The sequence below is a fragment of the Drosophila nasuta genome, chromosome 3 (assembly GCF_023558535.2).
Source record: "Drosophila nasuta strain 15112-1781.00 chromosome 3, ASM2355853v1, whole genome shotgun sequence".
NCBI classification, from domain to species: Eukaryota; Metazoa; Arthropoda; class Insecta; order Diptera; family Drosophilidae; genus Drosophila; species Drosophila nasuta.
The window spans coordinates 37338940-37362269 of record NC_083457.1 but is presented as its reverse complement, the minus strand read 5'-3'; the positions used below and the strand labels follow the sequence as shown (position 1 = coordinate 37362269).

Below are 23330 nucleotides of genomic sequence, written 5' to 3'. Positions count from 1 at the left end.
TAAGAACTATTTGAGAGGTGACAGCATTTAAGGCATAAAAGACTTCGAGTTAAAGTGGTATTGCCACTTAAAGGACATGACTCTCGTAACATGGATTCGTTTAGTTAAGTTTGGTTTGCCTTGCGTTGGCTGGAGCTTTTGGCAATGCCCCAAAAAATGCGTTCGCCCGCACAAATGTGCAACAAGGGAATTGCATTGAGCGTCGACCAGGCGCCAAACAAAAGTAGAATGCTGCGGCACGCAGCATGTGTGTAAGCACCCAACGGAATTGAGGATTGGGGATTGAGATCGGGGATTGGCCCAGGTCTACATTGGGTAATCGGGTACAATGAAGCTGGCCAGCATTGTTAACTCTCCCCTTCGGCCCCTTTTGACTCTCTCGCTCTATCTGTTGTAATGTGTTGCGATGTGCGTGCCAAACGATTTGTGAATAGCAGAGCAGCAGAATCAGAAGCAGCAGCAGTGGAAGCGGCGGTGGAAGCATATTCACAACCAGGACATGCACAGTTGCGCGTTGACAGGACACAAGGGACGACCTGAGCATAATGAAAATAATGTGTGACAAGCCCTAGAGCTCAGCTTTGAATTGCCAGCTGCATTTTGGGGCCAGTTGAATGCAGAAAAAGAAAACACAAACTAAACGAAAGCGAAAATAGTTAAATACATTTGTCATGACAATGCTTTCGCCTTTCCGTCTCCCTCTCTTGCTTCATCTCTTTTCAAATGGAGGAAAAAGCATTCAAAAAATGTTTTCCTAGCATTCAGCTGGCAAATCGCTGACAATGCCACATGAAAAGGAAGCCAGCGCATTGCTATTGTGTGTGTGTGTGTGTGTGTCTGCTACCTTTTTAGCGATTTGCATTTGCCACAGCGCGCAAGCGAGCGCGAGACAGCGGAATACAATTTGGCCATAGCCTACGGCGCAGTTCTGGCGCTGCAAAACGGAAGCTGCCTTCGTATGTGTGCCCACCTCTCCCAACTGCAACTGCAACTGCATCTGCACTTAAAAGCATAGGAGATATTGAAATGCCCATAGGTTTCCGTCCCCTTTTCGCTGCCTCACCTGACTCGACTCGCCTTGACTGCCCCGCTTACCTCTGCCTCACTATGCCCTAATATAAGGCAAGCAATGAAAATAGATTCCCAGCAAAACAAGCGAGCACGTGACTTTGCAAGTGATCGACTTGTAGTTAACCTGTAATTTTATTATAGACATTGTACTAGCAAATATGTAAAATGTATTTAGTTGCAGTCGATTGTTGCATTAAAAGTTGATATTACAAGTACATTTCTAAGAAACTTAGAATTTAAAAAAATGCATGAATATTAATATATTATTATTAATATTATTATTTTTGAATTAAAAGACTTTCAACGCACTAGCTCAAAATGCATGAATATTTGTATTATTTTTAAAACTAAAAGACTTTTAAAGCGACCCACAAATTTAATATTTAATTCAATACTACACAGCATTGCAAATAAAAATGTAGAAGTAGATTCAGCTGAAAACAGTACTATTAGTTTTAGAATAAACATTTTAAAACCAATACTGTTTCTGCGTAGAATTTCTAGACAACAATTAATTTATTAAATTTTCTACTTTCAGGGCGAATTGTTTTTGAAAGTATAAACGACTGTTCTCATTATGAAAAATAAGAAACTAGAACAAATCGAGCACCATATATGTTAGAAAAATATTGAAGAACTTTGGTGGTTCTATGACATAATATATATATAATATTTTTTATTAAATACAAAAGGATTAATTCTCACTAGAAAATTCTTAATATCATTTCTGCAAACACGTGCCAACAGAAGCAAAACCTACTTTTAATTCGAATAATAAATATGGTAATTTGTTTGCATTTAATCAGTTAGTAAAAATGCTATGGACACAACACTTCAATTGAAAACTTTAAAGTTGATTTGCAACAAACGAAAATGCCCCTTTTGAAGAGTAGTTTTAATAGGCACGTGGTATGGTGGAAATGGTGTCGTGCAGCCGACATTGCAGTTACCGTAGTCGTCGAGCTGGCTTTTCGGCAGCGCATAAATTTGGATAGCAAGTTTAAGGCGGCAACCAGAATAACAACAGGCAGGAGAAGCAACAACACGAGCACGAACAACAACAAAAACGAGTCGAGAATTGCAATTCCTTTTATTTTTCGCTTTATTTTCAAGTTTGTATGTGAGCCACACATGCAATTTTGTTGGCGGCGTGTTGAAAACGATTCGTGCAGAAAATGTTGAGCATAATTTTTTCTAATCGTACGAACAGGTCGTACACAAAAAAAAAAAAAAGAAAACGCATCATTATGCATCCTTTACACATACTCACTCACACACCTAAATAAATACATATACGTATATAGTTGTTAGCAGATGTGAACGTTTTGCTAACGGCTTTTGCTCTATTTGTATTTGTGCTACGTGACGTGTACGTTATTTGCCAATGCCCATTGCGTATACGCCAGGTTGAACAGCATATACATTGCAATCGAAAGTTAAACATTTGTGGTATTTGCATTTTATTTGTTTGCTTAGTAACGAGACTAGAAATTCGTTAACGCCCACATTCGCCGCAAAGATATTTCATTTTTTGTGTGCAAATTATTTCCTTAATTAAAATTCATTTTCTATTGCATGCCATGGAATTTTAATTAGATTTAACTCTCTGTGTGGAGATTAAAGCTTAGGATTAAGTTAAATGGTCGTTGTTTGCCATGGCAACTTCTCATTAAATTAGTCATACAAATTAAATTAGTCGCTTTGCAGACTAATTAAGTTCAAGCTGACAGGATGCGAGTAATATCTTCTGAAGGCAACACAAAGCAACTAACACTCACAATCTCTTTGTTTCATTAACATAATAAATCAAACATTGAGTAAGTTAATTAACACACGTTCGTAATTTAAAGTTCGATCGAAAATGCAATTTTATTTCAAATAAGAAAAGTCAACAAGGCCAATTGGTTGTCAAGAGTCAAAGATTTGCGACATGCTGACAATTCGTTGCGCCTGTTGCTGCTCAAGCTTAAGCATCTCAAATGTCTCGACAATCTCTGGCCCTGACCATTTAAAGTCAAGCGATAAATTGACAAATCAAAAGCTGCAACTATTTTCGCAATCTATCCATCTCGTGGCTTGGCAGCTTAAAAGGATAAGAATAAACCACAGAGAAACCAAGCCGAAAAACATGCAAAGTTGGGGTAGGGAATGAACGAACGAACGAACGGAAAGCACATCCTTTGCTTGGCCAAGCATTACGCATACGCTACGTTGCACAGCAAAATCAGCAGCAGCAGCAGGAGTAGCAGCAATAATTACATGCCATTGGATACGTTGACTCGTCGTCGTAGTCGTCTGGTGAGTGACCATTAATGTGGGCGTAATTGGAAACCGAGTAGACCATAAGGGCGTTACAGTTCAAATGGGGGCGTGGCTGGTAAGCTATGCTGCAAATGCTTAATTAGCAACGTATTCATTTTGCAAACAATGCAACCGCACTGAGGCCAAATGAGAAGCAGAGACAGACAGAGAAAACTCGACCAAACACAACACGAAACTGTAGCAGATTGTGTGTTAGTGTGTGTGGCTGCAATACTCACTCGAAGGCAAAGAAGAGGGCACTGGTGCCAGTAATCAGGATGCACGTCAAGTAGAAGACACCCGTGTGCGGTGCGGACATTAGCAATCCATCGCAGTAGAATTTATTGCGTCCGGCAAACAGTTCCCATTTGCGTGTGACGCGCTGGTTCGGTGCCATATTACTGCAACAACAACAGCACAGCAGATTCATTGGGATATGCTTCTATGGCTCTGGCTCTGGCTCCGTCTCCGGTTGCGGATGCGGCGCTCCTGCTGTTTGTTAGTTGGTAGCGAGTTGCTGGTGACAGTAAAGGGATTGTGGGTTTGGGTTTTCAGGATGATGATTGCTGTTGAGGGGGGTTAGTTAGTATGCTTATGGTCTTAACTCTTCGCCCGCGCTCGCCCAGTGACAACAGCAGATGACGAGAGCAACTGCAACTGTAACTGTAGCAGCTGCTGGTCTAGCAATTGTAGTGGAGGGATGAACTGGTGAGATGAGGTGCTGCGTTGATGGCCTGAAGCTGACACTGCTCGCTCGCTGCAGTTGACGAAATTGTGCCGGTGTCTGCTCCTCCTCGTGTGCTCTCGTCCTGTCACAGCGGCGTGTTCATGTGTAGCTGTTGATGGGCGTTGGCTCCTTCTCCTTCTTCCAGCAGCAACAGCATGCAAAAACTGAGTGCGCTGCCTGCTTCTGTTATTTCATGCGTGAAATTCCGCAGGGAATCGTTCGCACTACAACTCTTCTAACTTGATCTCGTTTTGGGGGCTTGTTTCTTGTTTTTTTTGGTTGTTTGGCTAATTTTTGAGTTGCGTGTCAGTCGTTAAAAAAAGGTAAAATGTAATCAAAATGATGTATGTCCCACGGTCTGCCGCGCGCCGCTGTCCGGTAAACGCTGCTCGTTCAGTTCCAAAAGCAATTTCGTCCACTTTGTTCTGTTGTCCACAGTCCAGAGCGGCATCAGCCACATTGCGTTTCAATTTCCTTTTTCCTTTTTATGCGTTTCGGTTTCTTTTTTCTTTCTTTTCTTGGTATTGTTGTTGTTCTTTGCCAGCTCCACGCGCCTCCTCCGCGCAGCAGCTTTAATTAAAGCAGCGCGGCTGTCATTTCTCAGCTCCTACCTCCTTCCTGTCTGCTCCCTTTCTACTTTCTGCTTTCCTCTTTCCCGTTCCCGCTTCCTTTTGGCTCCTACAACAATTATTTGCTTGGCTTTGTTAACATTTCCTGCCACCGAAGTTGGCTACGATTTGCTTGCTCGCTCCGTCGTCCTTCTTCCTTGTCGTCTTCGTCTGTCTTTTATGATTCAATTATTCGCGCTCGCGAGTTCGCCTGGCGCCGGAGTCCAAGGATTTGTGTGCCACGAAGAGTTGTTAAAATTGCCTCAGTATTGGACCAGACAGCTGCGTTTCCTGCAATGAATGAAAGAGAGAGAGCAGAACGTTCGTGGGCATTAGACAGAGCGGGTGAAAGCAAAAAATATAATCATTAAGTTGTTTTGATTAAGAACTTTTGCTAAAGTGCCAAAAAGAATTCCAGTTGGCGCGCACACAAAGAACGCGGCAAGTGAGGAGAGAGGAAAGGGGAAAGGCGAGCGGGAGCAAACGATTCTTTAATGTTTCTTTTATATTTGAATTCCCTTCTCCCCATTTGCTTTCCCCTTTTTATGCTCAGCATGAATGTATGAATGGGCAATTTAAGTGAGTTGCGCTGCAATTATTCATGCTAACCAACTGTTATTGACAGTGCCGTTTAATTAATACTCATAATGGCAGGTAAACTTCTGGCTTCTGACTTTTGTGCGCGGCGCACAAAGTAGATTTATAAAATAAACTCTACAACGGGTCATTAATTAACGAAATTAAAATTTGAAAAAAAGAACGGAAAGTCTTTTGAAGCAAAGCATTTTTATAAGAAGGGATTGCTTGAAAGTTTGGGATTATAACGAAGGGCTCCGAATTCACAGTAACTGTCTTTTAATACACAAAGTCTTTGAATATCTTAAAGCTACTAAGAATGATTTATTATTAAATTCCCAAAATCAAAATATGATTAACTAACTAATTGTAAATAAGAACGAAAAGTTAATTTGTCTTGGTTTAGATATAGAATTTTGTGACGTATTTTTTGGCAGCAATCCCAAAAATCACATCTTACTATGTCAATTGATCAAACAAGTATTATTTGGCATAAAAGAAATATTATTTTCAATTTTTCAATATCATTTTTAAACCTGTTTGTCAAACGTTTTATAATTCAAAATTATTTGACAAGTTCTGCATAATTTTAAATGACGCATCTCTAATGCGCACTTTAAATATCAATTGAGTTTGTTAACCGTATAAGATATAATTAAATAGAACCAGTTGTTTACTTAATTTCTCATAAGACTAAACATAGAATTCCTCAGAATAAAGTTGAAAACATTTTTTCTTTTTGTACAAGTTTTTTATGCTAATTCAACACAATTTATTTAAACGAAAATGTAAATAGAGCATACACAATGTTAATAAATCAAGGAATGATACTTTAATGATATCCATGAGTTGTAGCTTCCATCCTTGCTTATCTGCCTAAGCAAAGAGTGAAACATTGGCATAATCAGGGAGTCCATAAATTAAGAGCATTACGTTGACAACAACAACAACACGGCACCGCAATCCATGCAAATACCCATACACTACGGGTACTCGTTTAATGCGCTTATTCGCTGCATCCGCCCATAGATATTTTGCACTAATAAAGTTAAGCATACGCACCGTGCACCGCTCGGCTCTTGCACGCTCTACCCCAATGTTATCTTAAGGCAAACAGACGCAGCGTACGAATGCCATAAACCAGCGTACTCACACACCCACAGATTCAACACACACACGCAAAACAAACTAAACAACAACACGAAGAATGGGGAGAGAGGAAAGTAGAGGATTCTTCCATGGGTAAACTACGTTAATTAGGCGCATGTCGTCCATTAAGTAGTTGCTTGGGAAGCTGTCACGCAAAGTTTATGCAAATTGAGCTGCAATTAAGTCGTTGACAACTCCTCCTCCAGCATTCCAACTGCATAAACAATTAACAATTAAATACAAAAATAATAACAACAATGAACCAACTACTGATACAACATTAAATGCAATCCATAAGAGAAGTGCCAATTAGAGGCACACACAACATACACAACACAATCTGATTGCACAATTGAAGTGAGAGTTTTGTCTAGTGCGCAATGCTCGATAAACTCATAAATTGCACAGAATGACAGAAAGTGGCCGTAACAACAAAACCCATCGAAATGTGTGGCAAAATAATAACAATAAAACAACAGCAGCAGCAGCGACAGCGGCAGCAAACGCCAGTGGCAAGGGACGAGATGCTGGCAAGGTTGAAGTGGCACTTGGCAAAGCGCGGCTCGGCTCGGCTTGGCGCCGCGTCGCGTCGCTCAACGCAAATATGCAAATAAATGGCCACTTACGGCAATTCAATAGCGAAAGAAAGGCAAAGAGAGGACACGGCATAGTTGTGCCTGCGTCTGTGTCGTCTCTCTGTGTGTAGGTCACATATGCAAACAATATGCCAATTTAATGTTTATTAATGTAATAAAACAAAGACAACAGCGGCGCACATGTTTGCATTATTAAATTACAACAAAACAGACATAAGTACAAAGAGAGAGAGAGAGGGAGAGAAACATTAGTTCCACTTCCTCTTGAAGGGAAGCTGACATTGTAATTGCGGCTGCGGTTGCGTATACGTATTTTGCAATACATCAAATACTTGAATACCACACACACATAGAGCGTGCACTTGATGCTGTCCAGAGTCGCGTGTGCCGCAATGGCACTACAGTTTCCACCTCTTCTACTCTCTCTGCTCCTACTTCTCTCTAGTCCCTTCTATGGCTCCCCTTTACAACACTCCGCTTGCTGGCCGGCATCGCTTCGCCTCGCATCGGTAACCGTTACTCATACGCATGCATGGCGAGTACACTTAACATTCAGGCGGGCACACTCATACTCACACTCACACTCGCACTCACTGTGAGTGCACTCGCTGCCACGCGTCCAACTCAGGCTCAGTCTCTGCTTTGCTGTGGCGCTGCTCGACTGGGCTCATTCATTTACGCAACACGCCTCATGCCCATTTACCACCGCCCCCACTTATTAAACAAACAAACACACAGACGCACACATACACTTAAACATAAACACCCACATTTAAATGTAGATGTAGGTGTATGGCCTGCAAATGAATAGTGCACCAGTCTCTCTCTCTCTCTCTCTCTCTCTCTCTCTCTCTCTCTCTCTCTGGGTGTGTTTGTGCGAAGTGCGAGGCAGTTCAAGTTGTTGTCGCTGTTAAGTGTTACCAGAGAGATTCTCTCTCTGGACTTGCCACATGTAACAGCACAATATGTATGCATAGTTGTGCCCAGGAGTTGTGGTAATCAACGGCAACAGCAACAACACACAAACAGCTGTAACCATGGTGCGGACAATGATATCGAGCAATCGACTAAGCATCAAGTTACGCACTCAATGTGAATTGACTTGAGGATTTTGATTGTAAATGCTGCTTAAGCACTTGGCTTTTTTGCACAGCTTAAATTGCCAACAAGTCACAATTTATGGGCGCTTATAGATTATAGTACATCATTGATTATCAAAAATTACAGTTTGGCATACAAATATTTTTGGTTCGTTTTTATACGTTTCATTATTTAAAGCCTAAAGTTATCATTCATGTTTTTTGAGTACCGATAAGCTAAGAAGTATGCTACATTTCGTAATTCATTTTCATTTTATTAATTTAATAAAAAACCAAAAAAATTAGAAATTTAATTTAATTAAAGAAAAAAATATGTTAAATTTCCTTTACAATTTCTGATCCCTGTTTAAAAATATAAAAGTTATCTATTAGCGAGTATGCTTATTCAAATAAATATAATATACAAATTTTATAATATAAATAAAAGAAAATACAAATATAACAAAATTATAGCAAACTTTTAAAAACCACATATTATTTTATCTCATTTATTGAAAAAGAAAATACAGTTTTAAGTTAAGTAATAGAAGTTTCTGTTGCTTTTGATAGTCAATAAAGAGCTTTCTTCTTTAGTCACATTTTATATTGTTTACAATAAATTATTAAGCTGCCAGCTCAACCTGAACTCGACCTTTACTGCTTGACTAATTCTAATGCCAATCGAATTCTATTTGAAAAATACCCATAACATAAAAAAGCTAATATGCCTTTCGCGTGATCATGATTAATTTACTTTGAGTAGCTACACGTATAGTATTCGCTCTCCTCTCTCTCCCTCTTTCTCTCTTTGTGCCCTTTCAACTTTTTGATCTCATGCTAAACTCTGCACACACAAATGTTGCAACAAAAAAAAGCGTTACAAAAGCGAAAGCTACAACTAAAATCTGAGAAATGCTAAAATATGAAAACATATTTGCAACAATTTTGTTGAAACGAACATTTCCTCGCATCCGACAACATGGCGTTCAATTCCGTTAATGTAACACAACACTCACATACCATACACTCTCTACACACATATCCTTAGATTTCATTTTTGCTCTTTGTTGTTGTCGTTGTAATCGTTGCCGACGTCGCCGACAATTTCCTCGGTATTGCCATGGTCATCATCGTCGTCGCCATCAGCGTTTGTTTCACGTTTTGTCGCACATTTTATTCCTCTGTTCGTCCAATAGAAGCAAACAAAAGAAACGACAAGCGAGACTGATGAACTAAAGCATACCCTACAAAAAACTTGTCTTTATTGTTTTTTTATTTTAAAATTGAATACTTTGAATGCTGCGTCTAACTAGTTGCTTAGGTCAATTTTGTTTTCAATTAATTTTGCTATTTCTTTTACGTATACTTATTATTTCCTATGCTTATTTTATAGTTGGATTATTACTACAAGACATTAGTAAACTTATGTATCGCCAAGCTCTCTTTCGTTTTTACCATAATATATCTTACAATCTATTATATATAACAACCTTTAAAATAACTATGGTAAATGACAATACACACTTCTTTGTGCTTTTCAATACAGATCAAAGTGAGCTAAACTTTTTCTTACTGAATTTATACAGAGTATAAAGTTTGCACCCATTTTCATTATCATTTTTTGCAATTTAATTAATTTTAATTAAGGGAACACACATTTTTCCGAATATTATTACAAGCAAAACAAAGATTCTCATCACGCTCCACCTCGATAATCCGCGAGGGTATAAAGAAAAGGAAAACTAAAGCTGCCAGCGTCGTAAAATAGCGAATTTTATACATTGTTTGTGTCGCGTTCGAGAGTGAATGTTACTATATGTGAGTGTGTGTGTGTAGACTGTGTGTGTTTGCTGGTATCTGTTGTTAATCTTTGCACATTGTTTTGCTTTAATTTCTAAATTCCTGTCCATTTGGCAGCTGATGCCAACTTTTGTTTGTCCATTTGCCGTCGCATCGCATCGCATCGCTTCGATTTCAGTTTCATTTTGTTTCATTTGCTGTGTACTCGAAAAACTATTCAACTATTTCTGCTGATGAACTGTTGTTTTTTGTGTGCTTGCAAGGGAGAGTAAGAAGAACTAAGTTGAGCTCGCTTTTGGCTTGCCTCGGATTTCTATTTGGAAATCTCCATGATGTCCACAAATGATGCCCATTGAAGCGCACTAAATTAAATGCCATTTGCCGTTTGCTTTCCGTTGTTTCTGCCAACTTTGCATAATTGTGGTCCAGTTTCTTATCATAGCCACCGTTAATTTAGCTGCCACACTGTCAACGTTTTGTGCTTCGAGAGAGTGAAATTATTTTGTGGTTTTCCATCTGACAGACTCGAAACACAAATGGAATTCACCAGAAATGCTTTGAATTAATGCAAGCCAAACAAACTGAGAATCTATCTTTCACAAACCAATTAAGAGCCAGGCGAAAAAACTAATATGGATTATGTGGTTGTATGGCAAAAAGTTTGTTGAGATTCCATTAATTGATTCACAGATAACTTGATCAATTAATAGTTTTATGATGCTTGCTGCTGTTTGCTTTATTGTCGGAAAAACTAAAGCAATTAAGAGATGTGGAGTTTCGAAAAAAGCATAAACTAAAGTTGCCTTTTAATTGCAGTTTTCACAAGACTTTGACTTGGAATAAATATCGTGATTAGTACAGATATTATAATGTATTAGACTTAGACTAAGACTTCAATAGATTTAAAATTAAATAGCGAGAGATTATATATGTGTGTTTTAAGTTATTTTCTTCAGCCTAAACGTTTCTTTATTTGGTAAAAGTTATTAAACTAAATAAAAAAAGCTTTGTTGAATACATTCTAAGCACTTTATTTGTTTAATTGTCTATATAGCAATGGATTCCATTAGTATTTCAATTTATTTTCTAAATGTCTCTCTTAAGACTTGCCTAACTGCTGCAGTAAGTAAATATGAACATAAATACAAATAAATGCTCCTCAATCTCAATAAATATAATAGAAGATACCAAGCAAATGCCATTAACCTGCGCTGTTTGCTTTGACATTACATAAGATAAGCAAACACATATGTTTGTGCTTTGTTATACTCGCTACACTGAACACTCTTAAAAGCTGTTTTCCTTTTGCACAATAGATAACATTTCATATTGTTTAATCGGCTGCTAACGCCCCAACATACTTTTGATTTACTTACTAAATCGAATCGCAAAAGATTCGGCTGCCATTCACATTCACATTCGCACACACACACACACACACAAACACACACACTCAATTGCCTGTGGCTCAATAACTATTATGTGCAAATGTGTATCGAGCTGATGGCTATTTGTTTATCTTATGTTTTTTGTTGGTCGGTCGGTCTCTTGGATGGAAACACGCCTTCCCACTCAAAAAACGTCTTGAGATTTTTTACAAACGACTTGTTTTTGGCCGTTATACTCTGGATTATTGCTTCTAACAGCTTTTATTTATCATCGATTTTGGCATCGTTTTGATCATCGTCGTCCATTTGCTATTCATTTTCATGCCTCAATGCTCGACCTTACTTTCAATTTCACACGATATCTCTCCTCGTTTTTTTCGATTTTTGGTCAAATTTTGAATTATGATTCAATTAAATTTCAATCAGAAATCAATGAATTTCCAATATACAGGAGAGTGTGCGTGTATGTTTGTGTGCTTGTCGCATGTGGGACAAAATTGGTGCTGTAATCAAAAACTTTGTTTTACATGCAACTGCAGCAGTGGCAAAGGCAACGGCAATGGCAACGTTCAGCCCCAAAAACTATGCAATGGCAAAATTGCAAAAATCAAAATTGCAAAGCTATGTAATAGTCGGGCTTGTGTGTGTGTGTTTGTGTGTGTGACACAAATTGAGCACGACACGAAAAACTGCCAAACATTTCAATAAAGTTGCGCAGCAGCGACGTCGACTGCGCTTCCTCTAAGATTGCCAAACGCAGATTGTTTAGAAATTTAGTTTTATGAGCAGCGCAGCGTCGCATCGTGTCGTCTGCCCCTGATGCATGGCAGACTGACACAAACATGTGTTAGCGCTGCGACAAGACAAGGCGCATATAAAAGGCCAGAAGAGCGGAAAGAGGGGAGGCGGTGGCCAGCGGGGGCATTATGAGGAGGCAGCAGCAGAGGCAGAGCGCCATTTGTCAACCGTCGGCTAGCATGCAGATTTCTACGCTTGTTTGTCTGCCAGCTAGCTTGTTTGTTTGCCAGTTGGGTATGAGTGCAGCTTGTGGGTACTCATACTCGCACTCACACTCATACTCGTGTATTCATACTCACTGCCACAATGGACCCAGCGTCAGTCTTTTGTTCTGCAACTTGTTGTTGTCGCTGACAGGCTTTGTTTGAGTTTTGAGTTTATATTTTTGCTTGCTGCTTGCAGAATTATAGCTGGCCAAGCAAAACTAAATTTAAGCCACTAACGAACGAGCGAACGATGTGTGTGTGTTCGCGTTCGACTTTGCCTGCTGGCCATTTGCCTGATTAAAGCAGCAACTAAAAGGCAGGTCATGATTAACGGCAATAACGTTCGCCCATTTTGGCCTAAACGCGCCAAGAGTGCGCCACTCACGTTTAACCAATTTCGGCACGCGCCGCAGTCAACACGCACAGCAAAAAACGAGTGAATGGGAAATTTAGGAGGGAAACCGAGGGAGAGAGAGAAAACATCATGAGCTAGGAGAATCCTTCTCGCTTTTTTATGGCAATGGGTTTTTGTTGTTGTTGCTGGGACTGAAGCTGATGCTGCTGCTTTTTGCTCGAACATTTGCGCAATAAAATTGTAAAACAAAGTGCCAACACTCAAAAATCTATTGTGCCAGCCACACAAAAATAGGCAAAAAATAAAAAGAAATAAATAGCGCAAGCACAAAAAAAGCAGCGTAAGAATTGTAAACAGCAAAAACTGGGATTTGCGGGGACTTTTGCCACATTGCGTTGTTTGTTGTTGGCGTCTTTTTTTTTTATGTGCGCATCATCAAAGAGGACTCGAAATCAACGACATGAATGAAGAAACGACGCCCTTACTTTAACACCCTGAATAATACCCCACATAAGCATCGTTTATGCGTTCAAAATACCCCATCAACTATTTGCACTTGTCAACGAATGTCCTCTTTAAGTAACATTCCTTAATAATAGATACAATTTCAGTTAATTATGTATTCCAAGCAGAAAAACTACTTAGTTCTAACTATGATTGTTTGGTAATGCAGAACTTATCACAATTTTTCGTCGCTCTTGAATACTAAACAGCTTAATTTATTTAGTTATGGTATGATTCAAGAATAATATGAGTTTGAAACTCAAATTATTGAAGCTAATAATAAAGTTCCTAATAGTTAATATATAAAAACAAGAAGAAAGTGGTTTAAATTTGTTTTGGAAAGTATAAATCTCTAAGAAAGTGGGTAATGCATTTAGTTTTGTCTCTTTCTATAAGAAAACAAATAAACTGCGTTTTGTGTAGATAGTTATTTAACTCAAAATTTAAATAATATAATACATAGTATATAAAATATTAATAAATTTATGAAGGAAAGTCTTCTTCATACAACTATATAGAGAAATGTGTTTTAAAAAAGTTTTCTTTAACATATAATTAGCTTTAACCAGTATTTGACATGCGTCTTGACTATGTTAAGCTTTCGCTTTGTTATTCCTCTAAGAAGTTAATTAATTTTACACTCTACAATGTTGTCTAGCAAGTAACGAAGCTTAAATTAAGATTTCGTGAAAAGTCAATATTAAAAGCGAGAGTATTTTAATTTACACCATGACGTTATTCAACGATCGAATTGAATTACAACATCGGTTAATTTCCTGAATAAAATAGTTTCTTAATATTTAATCAGTGAACTAGATCGTTCGTTCGATTTGTTTTTACCAAGATTGTTCATTGTTCGAATTCGTTTTCCATCATATTTATTTGGTCGCTTTGCTTTGTTTTAAGATTACTCTTATTTTTATAACAAATATTCAGAAAAAACAAAGGATCAAAAGTGAACAACTGAACAAGAACGAACTAAGGAACCAAAAAAAGTTCCTTTACCGTATATCATAATTTTTGTTTGTTCTTTCATTCATGAACAATCCAACTAAGCACCAAATAATGCATGAATATTAACATTTGTTTTTGAGAAGTTTTGCAAAAGTTTGAATATCTTTTCAAGCAAAGTTGTCAAGAGTATCTCGTAGTCGCACAGCACATTTTTTTGGCGTGGCCTGGCGTTGATTGCTGCAGTTGTTATAGAGGTGTCGAAGAGGTTGAGCCCCGTGTTCAGCCACTTCGTTAAACTCATGAAAATCATTTAACAGCAGCATGCACCACTCACGTTAAAAGTGAGTGACGAACGAACGGATGTGAGAAGCAAACGAACAAGGAAGAGGAGCAAAAGCAGGAGTGTGAGTGTGAGTGGAAGTTGGAGCAGAGGTCTTTTGCATCTTTGGCAAAGGCTAAAAAGGTGCGCACCGCAAGGTCGTCAAGAGCAGAAGCTGGCGGAGCTTAAAGAGCAAATTGATTTAGCGCGTGCAAGCGGAAACAGCTGTAGACGATGAGGTGACGTTGACGTAAGGCACAAACAGGAGCAGATTGCGATGAGGAGAAGGAGATGCAGGCCAGGAGATGAAGTTTACGTTTATGTTCCGGTTATATCGTGCCCAGATGTAAAGCCTTTTAGGGCAACGGCAACGTCAGCGCCAGCGACGCCTTGGACGAGGGCAATGAAATGAGATTAATGCAAAACAGCAACCAACAGATGCCCGTAAAAAGAGCAAACAGTGGAATGGATGGGAGCACGTGGTAAATACAAACCAGCGCGCTGACTGCGACGCTTTTCCCACTGCATATCCTTACAAAACTCTTTTTCCTTTTTCGTTTTTCCTTTTTTTTTTGTAGAGCAGCGGGAGGGGCGGGAGATCTCGACTTGCTGGCATGGAAAATGCAATTTATTATGCAAAATGAAAAACACTCGAAGTAAGGCGACAGCAAGGACCGACGACAGACGACGGATGGAAGAAGGAGGACAATCCGCAGACAGAGACCGACATGGTGTCATCGGGAAGTCAGACAAGAAGAGAGCGCAGCGCGACGCGGCGCACAATGCGCGTTATTATAGCGCCAACAATAACAGCAACTGGCGGATATAAACATAATTCAATTTTTATTTAATTCTGTACAACAAACACAATAAATTCTGCTCGACTTGCTGCATGCTGCACGTTCGCTCGCTCTTTACCCCCTTTGGAGTCTAGCCAAACTGTCGCTGTCGCTTCGCTGTCGTGCACTTTGGAAGCCAATCGAGCTAAATTTCGCCAGAGGAAAAGAGAGATACTCGCAATAGTTCACAAAAACTCGAACAACCTGCGTAAATGTCAACTGTTGACTCATTTGAGTGCTGGCACTTCAAATGACTTTGGCCAAGCGATGCGGGTGACTAGCTTTCAGTCGTCACAGCTTTTGTGGTTAAAGCCACTTTGGCGACATTCTGGCCACAGCTAATTCGAGTTCAAGCACAATGATAATAGATATTATCGCTTTGCGAGAATGCCTTTAAACAGAGCTTAACGGCATCTCTGCTTAAGTCGCAAAGTAAACAGGATTTGGCGAAGCCACGCCATCGTTTGAATGCATATTAATGAACTTCGTCCTGTGCTCTGGCTTAATCACGTTCCATCACGGGAAAAGGCTGCCTGCCTGCCAGGTCTGGGTCAATAGGGCAAAAAGTCGAAGCCTTCCACTAATTGTCAACCCAAATCAAAGGCGCCCTTAACTTCCCTGAGGACGCAAATTATATAAAATATTTACACGTCAAGTGTCACAAGTCTCTGTCTAAATATATGTATATGCCAGAAGAGAAAAGGAAATAACAAAAAAAGGCAGCTAAAAAACGACGCAAATTGTTTATTTTTAGCACGTTTATAAGCCATCCCAAAAGGTTAAGTCAGCGTCGCCATTGACCCAACCCTCAAAGCTCATGAATATGACGGGTCCTTCTTTTTCTCTGTTGTTTTGTTGGATTAGGTCACACTTTACATAATTAATTGTAATCACACGCAGAGAGAAAAGAAACAACGCAAAAACATCACGAAATGAAAGCGAACAACACAAACTGCCTTGGGATAGTCGGGGAAAATCCTATTTTAATGTTAGTTGAATCAGGCGGAATTTGTTGCAACTTGATTGATGAAACGTCAAGTCATTCTATTTGTTTCTGTCACTTTTGTCTGCTATTTGCAATATGTTTATTAAACACAATAAGAAATTGAATGGACTAAATGGGGATGAATGACAAAGTCAGCTGCTTTAACTTATAGCAAGTGATGCTATTTGATTAACATGATTGATTATTTATTGACGACTTTCTGAAATTAGTTTTTATTCAAACATGTAAGAAAGATGCTCGCTACACAAAGAAAAACCGTGTGGTAGCAACGTAAAAATATACCAAACCAAGTACTTAAATAATTCTAAATATAGTGCGTAAAATCGTAAAAATATATCAAATTAATTACCGGAATGAAAATTCAAACTGTGCCAGATTATCTTCCAAACAATATAAGACTACCTACTTCTTACAATTCTTAGATTTTTTCTTTGCAAATCTTATTGTGTAAGGCCACAAAATGAAAATATAGTAAATGTATAATTTTTAACTTTTTACCAACTTAATAATTCTTATCACATGGTTTTAATAGCAAACTGTACTAAAATTAAATATTTCTACCTTGATCAACTTATTTACAGCACAGATGTTACTGCAGTTTTGGTCAACATTTTTCAACTCAAGTTTCTAAACATTCTCATGGCACATAACAAAACCCTTTTACATGAAGCGACAAATAAAATGTCACGTCCATCATGTGTCAGAAAGTTGTAACAACTCTTTTGCCAAACAGTTTAAATACTTGTCACAGTCACTTTAAGCTGCAACCCCGTAATCAGAACACAATTTAGATGGCAATCAAGCGAACCGTGCTTGGCCTTTACTTTCGGTTGGAGTGTGTTTGGAAATACACCAAAATGCTCCAACGATGAAATTCGAGTTCAAAGGCAAAAGGCGAAAGTTATTTATGCGTAAACACGCGCACTTTGACATGAAAGTTGAAGCCGAGAGAGCCGAGAGTTGAATGTCAACAACGCGAATGCGGTCGAAATTAAATATTTGGTTTTTCGCAGGCATGCAGAATCAGGCCTAAATGTGCTAAACGTACACACACAGAGTTATGCAGGCCAGGCCAGACCAAGGTCCGGGGAGAGGAAGGGCAAAACGTCTAAATAAATTGGTGTCATTTTAAAAATTTCCCAAAGGTGGCATGTTTAACTTGACCCGACCGTCGAGCGACGAGCAAGAACGTGGACAACAATGGGGTCGTCAGCTGTGTGCCGGGCTTAAGCTGAAAATCAAACCATTTGTTAGGGACAGGCAGCAGACATGACAACGCTGCATGTATTACTCACACACACACACACACGAAGTTGCTGGGCTTGTGTGTGTGTGACGCATGGCTGCAATTCTGTTGCGACTCCTTTAACCGCAATGTACGAGCAGGATAATATTTCAAGAATGATTTCTTATATGGCTTACAGAAGCACCCAAAAAGCGACCCGACGAACAAAGCCACCCACCGACCGATCCACATTGACCCTCAAGAGCGCAGTGCAGTCGCAGTCGCTGTCGCCGGTCGAACGCTCGCCCTTCGTTGACACTGGGCTCTGGGTCAAAGCGAAAGTGGCGCATTTTGGGTTGAAAATTTGTGCACTATCTAGGTTACTGTGACAGCATCGTCGTCGTGTATGTTGTTGTTATTGTTTTTGTTGTCGTAGTTTTCCCTCGAGTTGTTGTTATTATTATTGTTTTTGTTTGTGCTTTGGTTGTGCAGCCTGGCCTACAGCACACACACACACATTCATACACACTCTCGCCAAGAGCCAAATAAACATTTTCTGGGCTCTCGGACTCACGTGCCACGTGCCACGTGGTTGAACTTGTGCGCCATTTTTATTGCCGCTGCCTGCGCCATTGTTTTGCCTGTCTACGTTCGCTATCTCTTTCTCTCTCACTCTCTCGCTTTCTCTTTCTAACGCTCTCCCATATGCTATTTGTTGTTTTTGTGTTGATGTTTTTGCTTCCACAAGATTTCAGTGCAGTTTATCTGTTTACTTGCCGCTAGCTTCCCTCTTCTGCTTTATACTTTCGCTCTTCAGTTCTCCCATTTGCTAGTCCTGGTACTTGTTCTTCTACGACGCGAGTTTTTGTTTATCCAAGTGCTTAAACTCTTTGCGCACTTTTCGGGTGGGTTTTGTGCTGGCTGCAGAAACTTTAAAATAAACTTGCCCGAAACTTTCTAAACCAATTAATTGCAATTTCATGCGTAATTAATTTGAGCTGCATAACGTGTTGGCAAGTTTTAGTTTTCCACAGCTTTCCATTGGCCACGAGGGGCAATAAATGGAAATTAAGCAGCCAAGATAAATAGTACAATGTTTTCTTCAGCAAAATCTCTGCAAGCATGGCTACCAGCTATGCAAGTCACAAAACAACTTCCATCAAGGCTAAGTTTTTCCTGTTGACTTCCCAAAAAAGTATTCTAGCATTACTTAAATTTGTTTTGACAAGCAAGACAAGACAAAGCAACTAACAATACACCAATATATAACTAACAATATAAAAATAAACTGCAAATAGAAAATAAAATTTAATGGGTGCAGTTCATTAGGATTAAAGTTCTTAATAAAATATATCAAAAAAGTTTCCTAACTGTATTATAATTATATTCATTAAATTTTATTCTAAACTTCGGCAAATAGTAAATATTATCAGTTAGAATAACTTTCTAAAATATGGAATAATCATTTGAAAACCGTCATGAAGACTTCTGATCCTGAGTAAAACAGCGGAATATATAAATGACTCGTTTTTTTAATCTAAAATTGAATAAAATTCCTTGTGACTGCCCTTAATCAAATAATTTGGAAATATTTCAAATTACATCCATGAGCATTTCACGTTCAATTGATTATGCTATTTCATATGCCAAAGAACTTTCAATCAATTCAAGTAGAAGCAAATTGTTTGCCCTTTACAAAACTATTTATTGAGCAACAGCTTCAAAACGTTAACAAATAAGCTAGGGCAAGTTAGCTTTTGCTTTGCCCCCAATAAGTATGCTACAAAATTTATTGATTTGAGTGCAAAATGCACAAGCAATTTGTCCGCTTTAAGAGAGAGCAAGAGAGAGAGTCCTTTAATATGCAGTCTAGGATGTGCACATTGAAAAAGCGAAAGTCGAATGTCAGCGCAATCGAGAAATGAAGTCATGTCCATGTCGTGGGCAGCTGCCGCTGACCGGAAAGCGGCTTATAAATTGGGTCATTTGCCAATAGCCGAGTAAGCCACTTGCACTTTTAATAGCAGGTCGTCCCCGAAAAACCAAAGAGACTACGTGCCACTTCCTGCTGCCCCGTCCCAGCCATAATAATTTTAACCTTATAAATTGAGCAAGCATTGCCAGGCGGCAGCTTGTTCGCCACAATTTTGCAAACTTGCGTGCAACCAGAAGAGACAGCGACAGCCACCAGAACACTATGTTGAATTTGACCCGTTTTTGTGGCCAAAATTAAAATTTTTTAAATTAACAAGATTTTTGAATGCAGGTTTCTTGTATAATAAAGGTTATTGCTATAGGAAGGTATTTTAGAAAAGTGGGCGTGTCAACGCCCACATAAATCGAAAAAAAGCGAATATATAAATCAATTTTCAAGTTAGAGACTCGAATTTTGGAACACATGATGAATGTCTTATTTCAAATGCGTCCTGAAAATTTGGTTCAGATCGGATAATAAATATGGAAGTTATTCAAGAAAAAAAAATCGCAAAGGCTTTAGCAGTTCTGCAATTCTGGTCAAAATGTTGCTTCCCAAAAATTCAAATTACGCAAAAAACCGCAAAAAACGCATAATGAGCTTACATGTTATGAATTGAGAATTGACAGATCTACAACATGTATATGGACACTCACTGAACAAATTTGAACATTTTAGTTAAAACCTTTTGGAAAGTTCAACTTTTTTTCGAAAAGTGACAAGGGGACAACACTTGCTAAATATACAAATTGTTAGAAAAATACGAACAAACCACGCAACATATTAGTATCAATACATAGTAATAACTTGAAGAAGTAATATTCCTTTTGAATTTTATTATTCAATGATTTTTTGTGGGAGATATGCCAATTTGAAATTGCATCGCAAATTTAACATTTAACACTGCACGTATTGTCTGCTTGCAACAGCTTACTTTAACAGCTGTTATTTTAACATTAAACTGTTAAGTTAACATTTTCGGTATACAATATCGCGATTTGATCATTTCTCAACATGGTAACATTAAAGACACGGAAATTTGAATACTTGCGAAAAATGAGTTTTGGCCACGAAAACGGGTCAAATTCAACATAGTGCAGAAGAGTGGGCAAGAAAAAGAACAAAGTGGGAGAGGGAGATGGAAAGTGAAAGGACAGTAGACGGACAAACGGACGACACCCGCACGTCCGCAGTGCAACCCACAAGAAGCAAAACTGACAAAGTAGCAGCCCGACCACTTCCTTTTGTTTAAGCTCTGCCTGTGACACTGGCCCTCGTTTGCGGCAAGTGCTTTACCATATAATGGCGATGCCACACACAAACATACACACACACATACCTACTCTATACATATGCAACTTGCATATGTTGCAACCCCTCTGCGTTTTCAATTCCTGCTGCAATCGTTGCGGCTCGTTATAAATTGACCGCATTATTTTGCTCAATTTAACTCGAGTTTGTGGCAAAGTTTTCAACTTAATATCTCATAAGTGCTGAGTGTGCATATCGAACAGTGCCTCCCCTCCCTCAATTGCTTACCCTCCCCTCCCTCTATCCATCGCCAGTTTAGCCCACATATGTTCTACACTCCTTTTTGGCGTTTATCTCACTCACACACGCTCATTTCCGTCGTTTGCTACCAGTTGTAAAATTAACAGGGTCGTCCTCCTCATCTCCTCCCCTTCTACACCCTTCAGTGGCCTTCACCATTTACCGTTTTGCCGTTTTCCGTTCGGTTTTTCGCTTTCGTTTGGCATAATTTTTTTATTAGGTCATGCCGCGGCAGCCATTGAAATAGCAGCGACGTCGACAGCGCTGCAACTGCATACCTTCTGTCACTCTCACTCTCGGCATTTTTGCTGCATACTTTTGGGCTGACTTTTAAAATTTTTATGCATTTCTACCCAAAAAATAAACAAAATTGCAATTTCAATTTTATAATTTTAATAGCCTCACAGTAAGGTCTTTAGGCAGCCAGCAGCTTGTGAAAAAGCGTGCAAAAGGGTTAATAGTGACTATAAATGGTTATAAGCGGCGCTTATGTTGGACTTAAAGTACTAATAAAATGTTAAATACGTGAGACTAGTGCACTTAATTCTGAACCAAAAATATCCTTTAAATTACAGCTGCTTTTACAAAGTTTAAATTGAACAGTTGGTATTGGTTATCCTGCATTTAATTTACTAGTTTTGGAGTCTCTTAAGTGCTGAACCATAATCAATTGCAGTTTTCCCAATTTAACAATTGCTTCAAAAGTTTTTGGTAAACAAGCAGTGGATAAAAACGAAAAGTTTTAAAAGAGACAAAAGTTATTTCTTAAGAGAGAAAAGTATTTAAACAAGGAAAAAATAAAGCTCTTAAGAAACAATAATAGTCAATTGAATTTTGTTTTTAATTGAAATATTATGTTTATTCTTTCAATCACAAAGTATTTGAAATAACTTTGATTCAGCAGCAGTTCATTTACCTTGTTAGGGTCTGCATTATGATGACGAAAATTTATTAAAAAATATATACCAAAGAATATTCACGTTCAACTTAATGATGGTTTAAGCATAAAGAACAACAAAGTCGCATTCGTAATTACATTTCGAGTGTGCTTCATTTTTTTGAATAGAAAGGGCCCGAAACTCATTAAAAGAAATGTATACCGACAAAAAAAAAAAACAAATAATGTAGAAGAAAAAAGAGGAGAAAAAATGAAAATGATAATTTAGAACACTTCAAGCTTTGCCCATTAATACAGGAAAACAGAGACAACGTGCAACGCTGCTGGAAGGTTGGAGGTTGGCGCTCGTTGCTGTCAGTTGCCTGACCTGAGAACTTGCTGCGACGACCTAACTAAACATTCAGCGAATTTTTTAGCAGGTCAGTCGAGTGTGCAGCCCAGCGAATGGGTCCCAGTATCGCAACAACACTGTCGAGGACAGCAGCAGAAGGACAGCAAATCAATGCGGGGCTATGGCTTCAACCTGTGGCACGTAGTTCACGTTGCCAGCGTTGGCTCCTGTCACTACCTTTGTTTATTTACCCAGCAACTTGAGCAAATTAAATGAGCGCCCAAGTGTCACGTTGCAGCATTTTTCAAACAGTTCCTCTTCACGAAGTACGACAAATCAAGCAACTTCAGGAAGTAAAGTCAAGACGAGACTTGGCCAAAAAAAGCCAAGTAACCAGGCAATCTTCTGTAGTCTGCAGGAACAACAAGCCAGCTAGCTTAATGTAAATACAGTCTGTATTATCCTTGGCATGAATCCCGAGCTAAATTGCTAGCTGCAAGTAACTGAACATAACTAACAGAAGAAGGAGTGCATGTTGTACTTGGGCTCTTTTTTTTCATCAAGCAAGTAATTTTTCATATTTTTTGTTGCCTTTGCTTTGTTGGCCAGATAATGAAAATGTGAGTCAAAGGAGAGCGACCAAAAGTTTTTAATATAATTCGGAATTAACTAAAGTGGCAGCTGCGCTTTGTGAGTCAAAGTTGTTGGAGTTGTAGCTGTAGTTGTTGTGGCGCTTTCTTTATTGCTGCTCTCACTGCTCGCCCCCGAGTTGATAGCGGCGGTTGTGTTGCGTATACGCAGCGTGGCTTTTGGCTAAAAGTTTGCCCTACATTTGCAAAATAGTAGTGAGCATAGTGAGAATATATAGAGAGGCATATACGAGTTGTTCCATGCGGCCACTTCACAACTCGCTCGCAACTCGAGTTTATAAAACTTTGATACACAGTGTCACACTGACTAACTAAGTCTATAAATACTCGGGGAAATGGGATTTTCCGGAGAACATAAGCACACTTCCTCCTCTCTTCGTTCTTTCCCGTTTCGGAGCGGATCGGGGCCAATGCAAATCAACTT

At 39.0% G+C, this 23330-nt stretch overlaps 1 protein-coding gene across 5 annotated transcripts in view; it reads right to left on the bottom strand.

Annotated features, from left to right (window-relative positions):
- Window positions 1-23330, bottom strand: part of LOC132793360 (palmitoyltransferase app) — a 68271-nt gene that overhangs the window by 15082 nt on the left and 29859 nt on the right. For all 5 annotated transcript variants that reach the window (XM_060803245.1, XM_060803244.1, XM_060803246.1 and 2 more), the window contains one exon: window positions 3612-4998. In XM_060803245.1, coding sequence (XP_060659228.1) covers window positions 3612-3802 — 191 coding nt within the window. In that variant the 5' untranslated portion in view covers window positions 3803-4998. The remainder of the gene's footprint in view (window positions 1-3611; window positions 4999-23330) is intronic.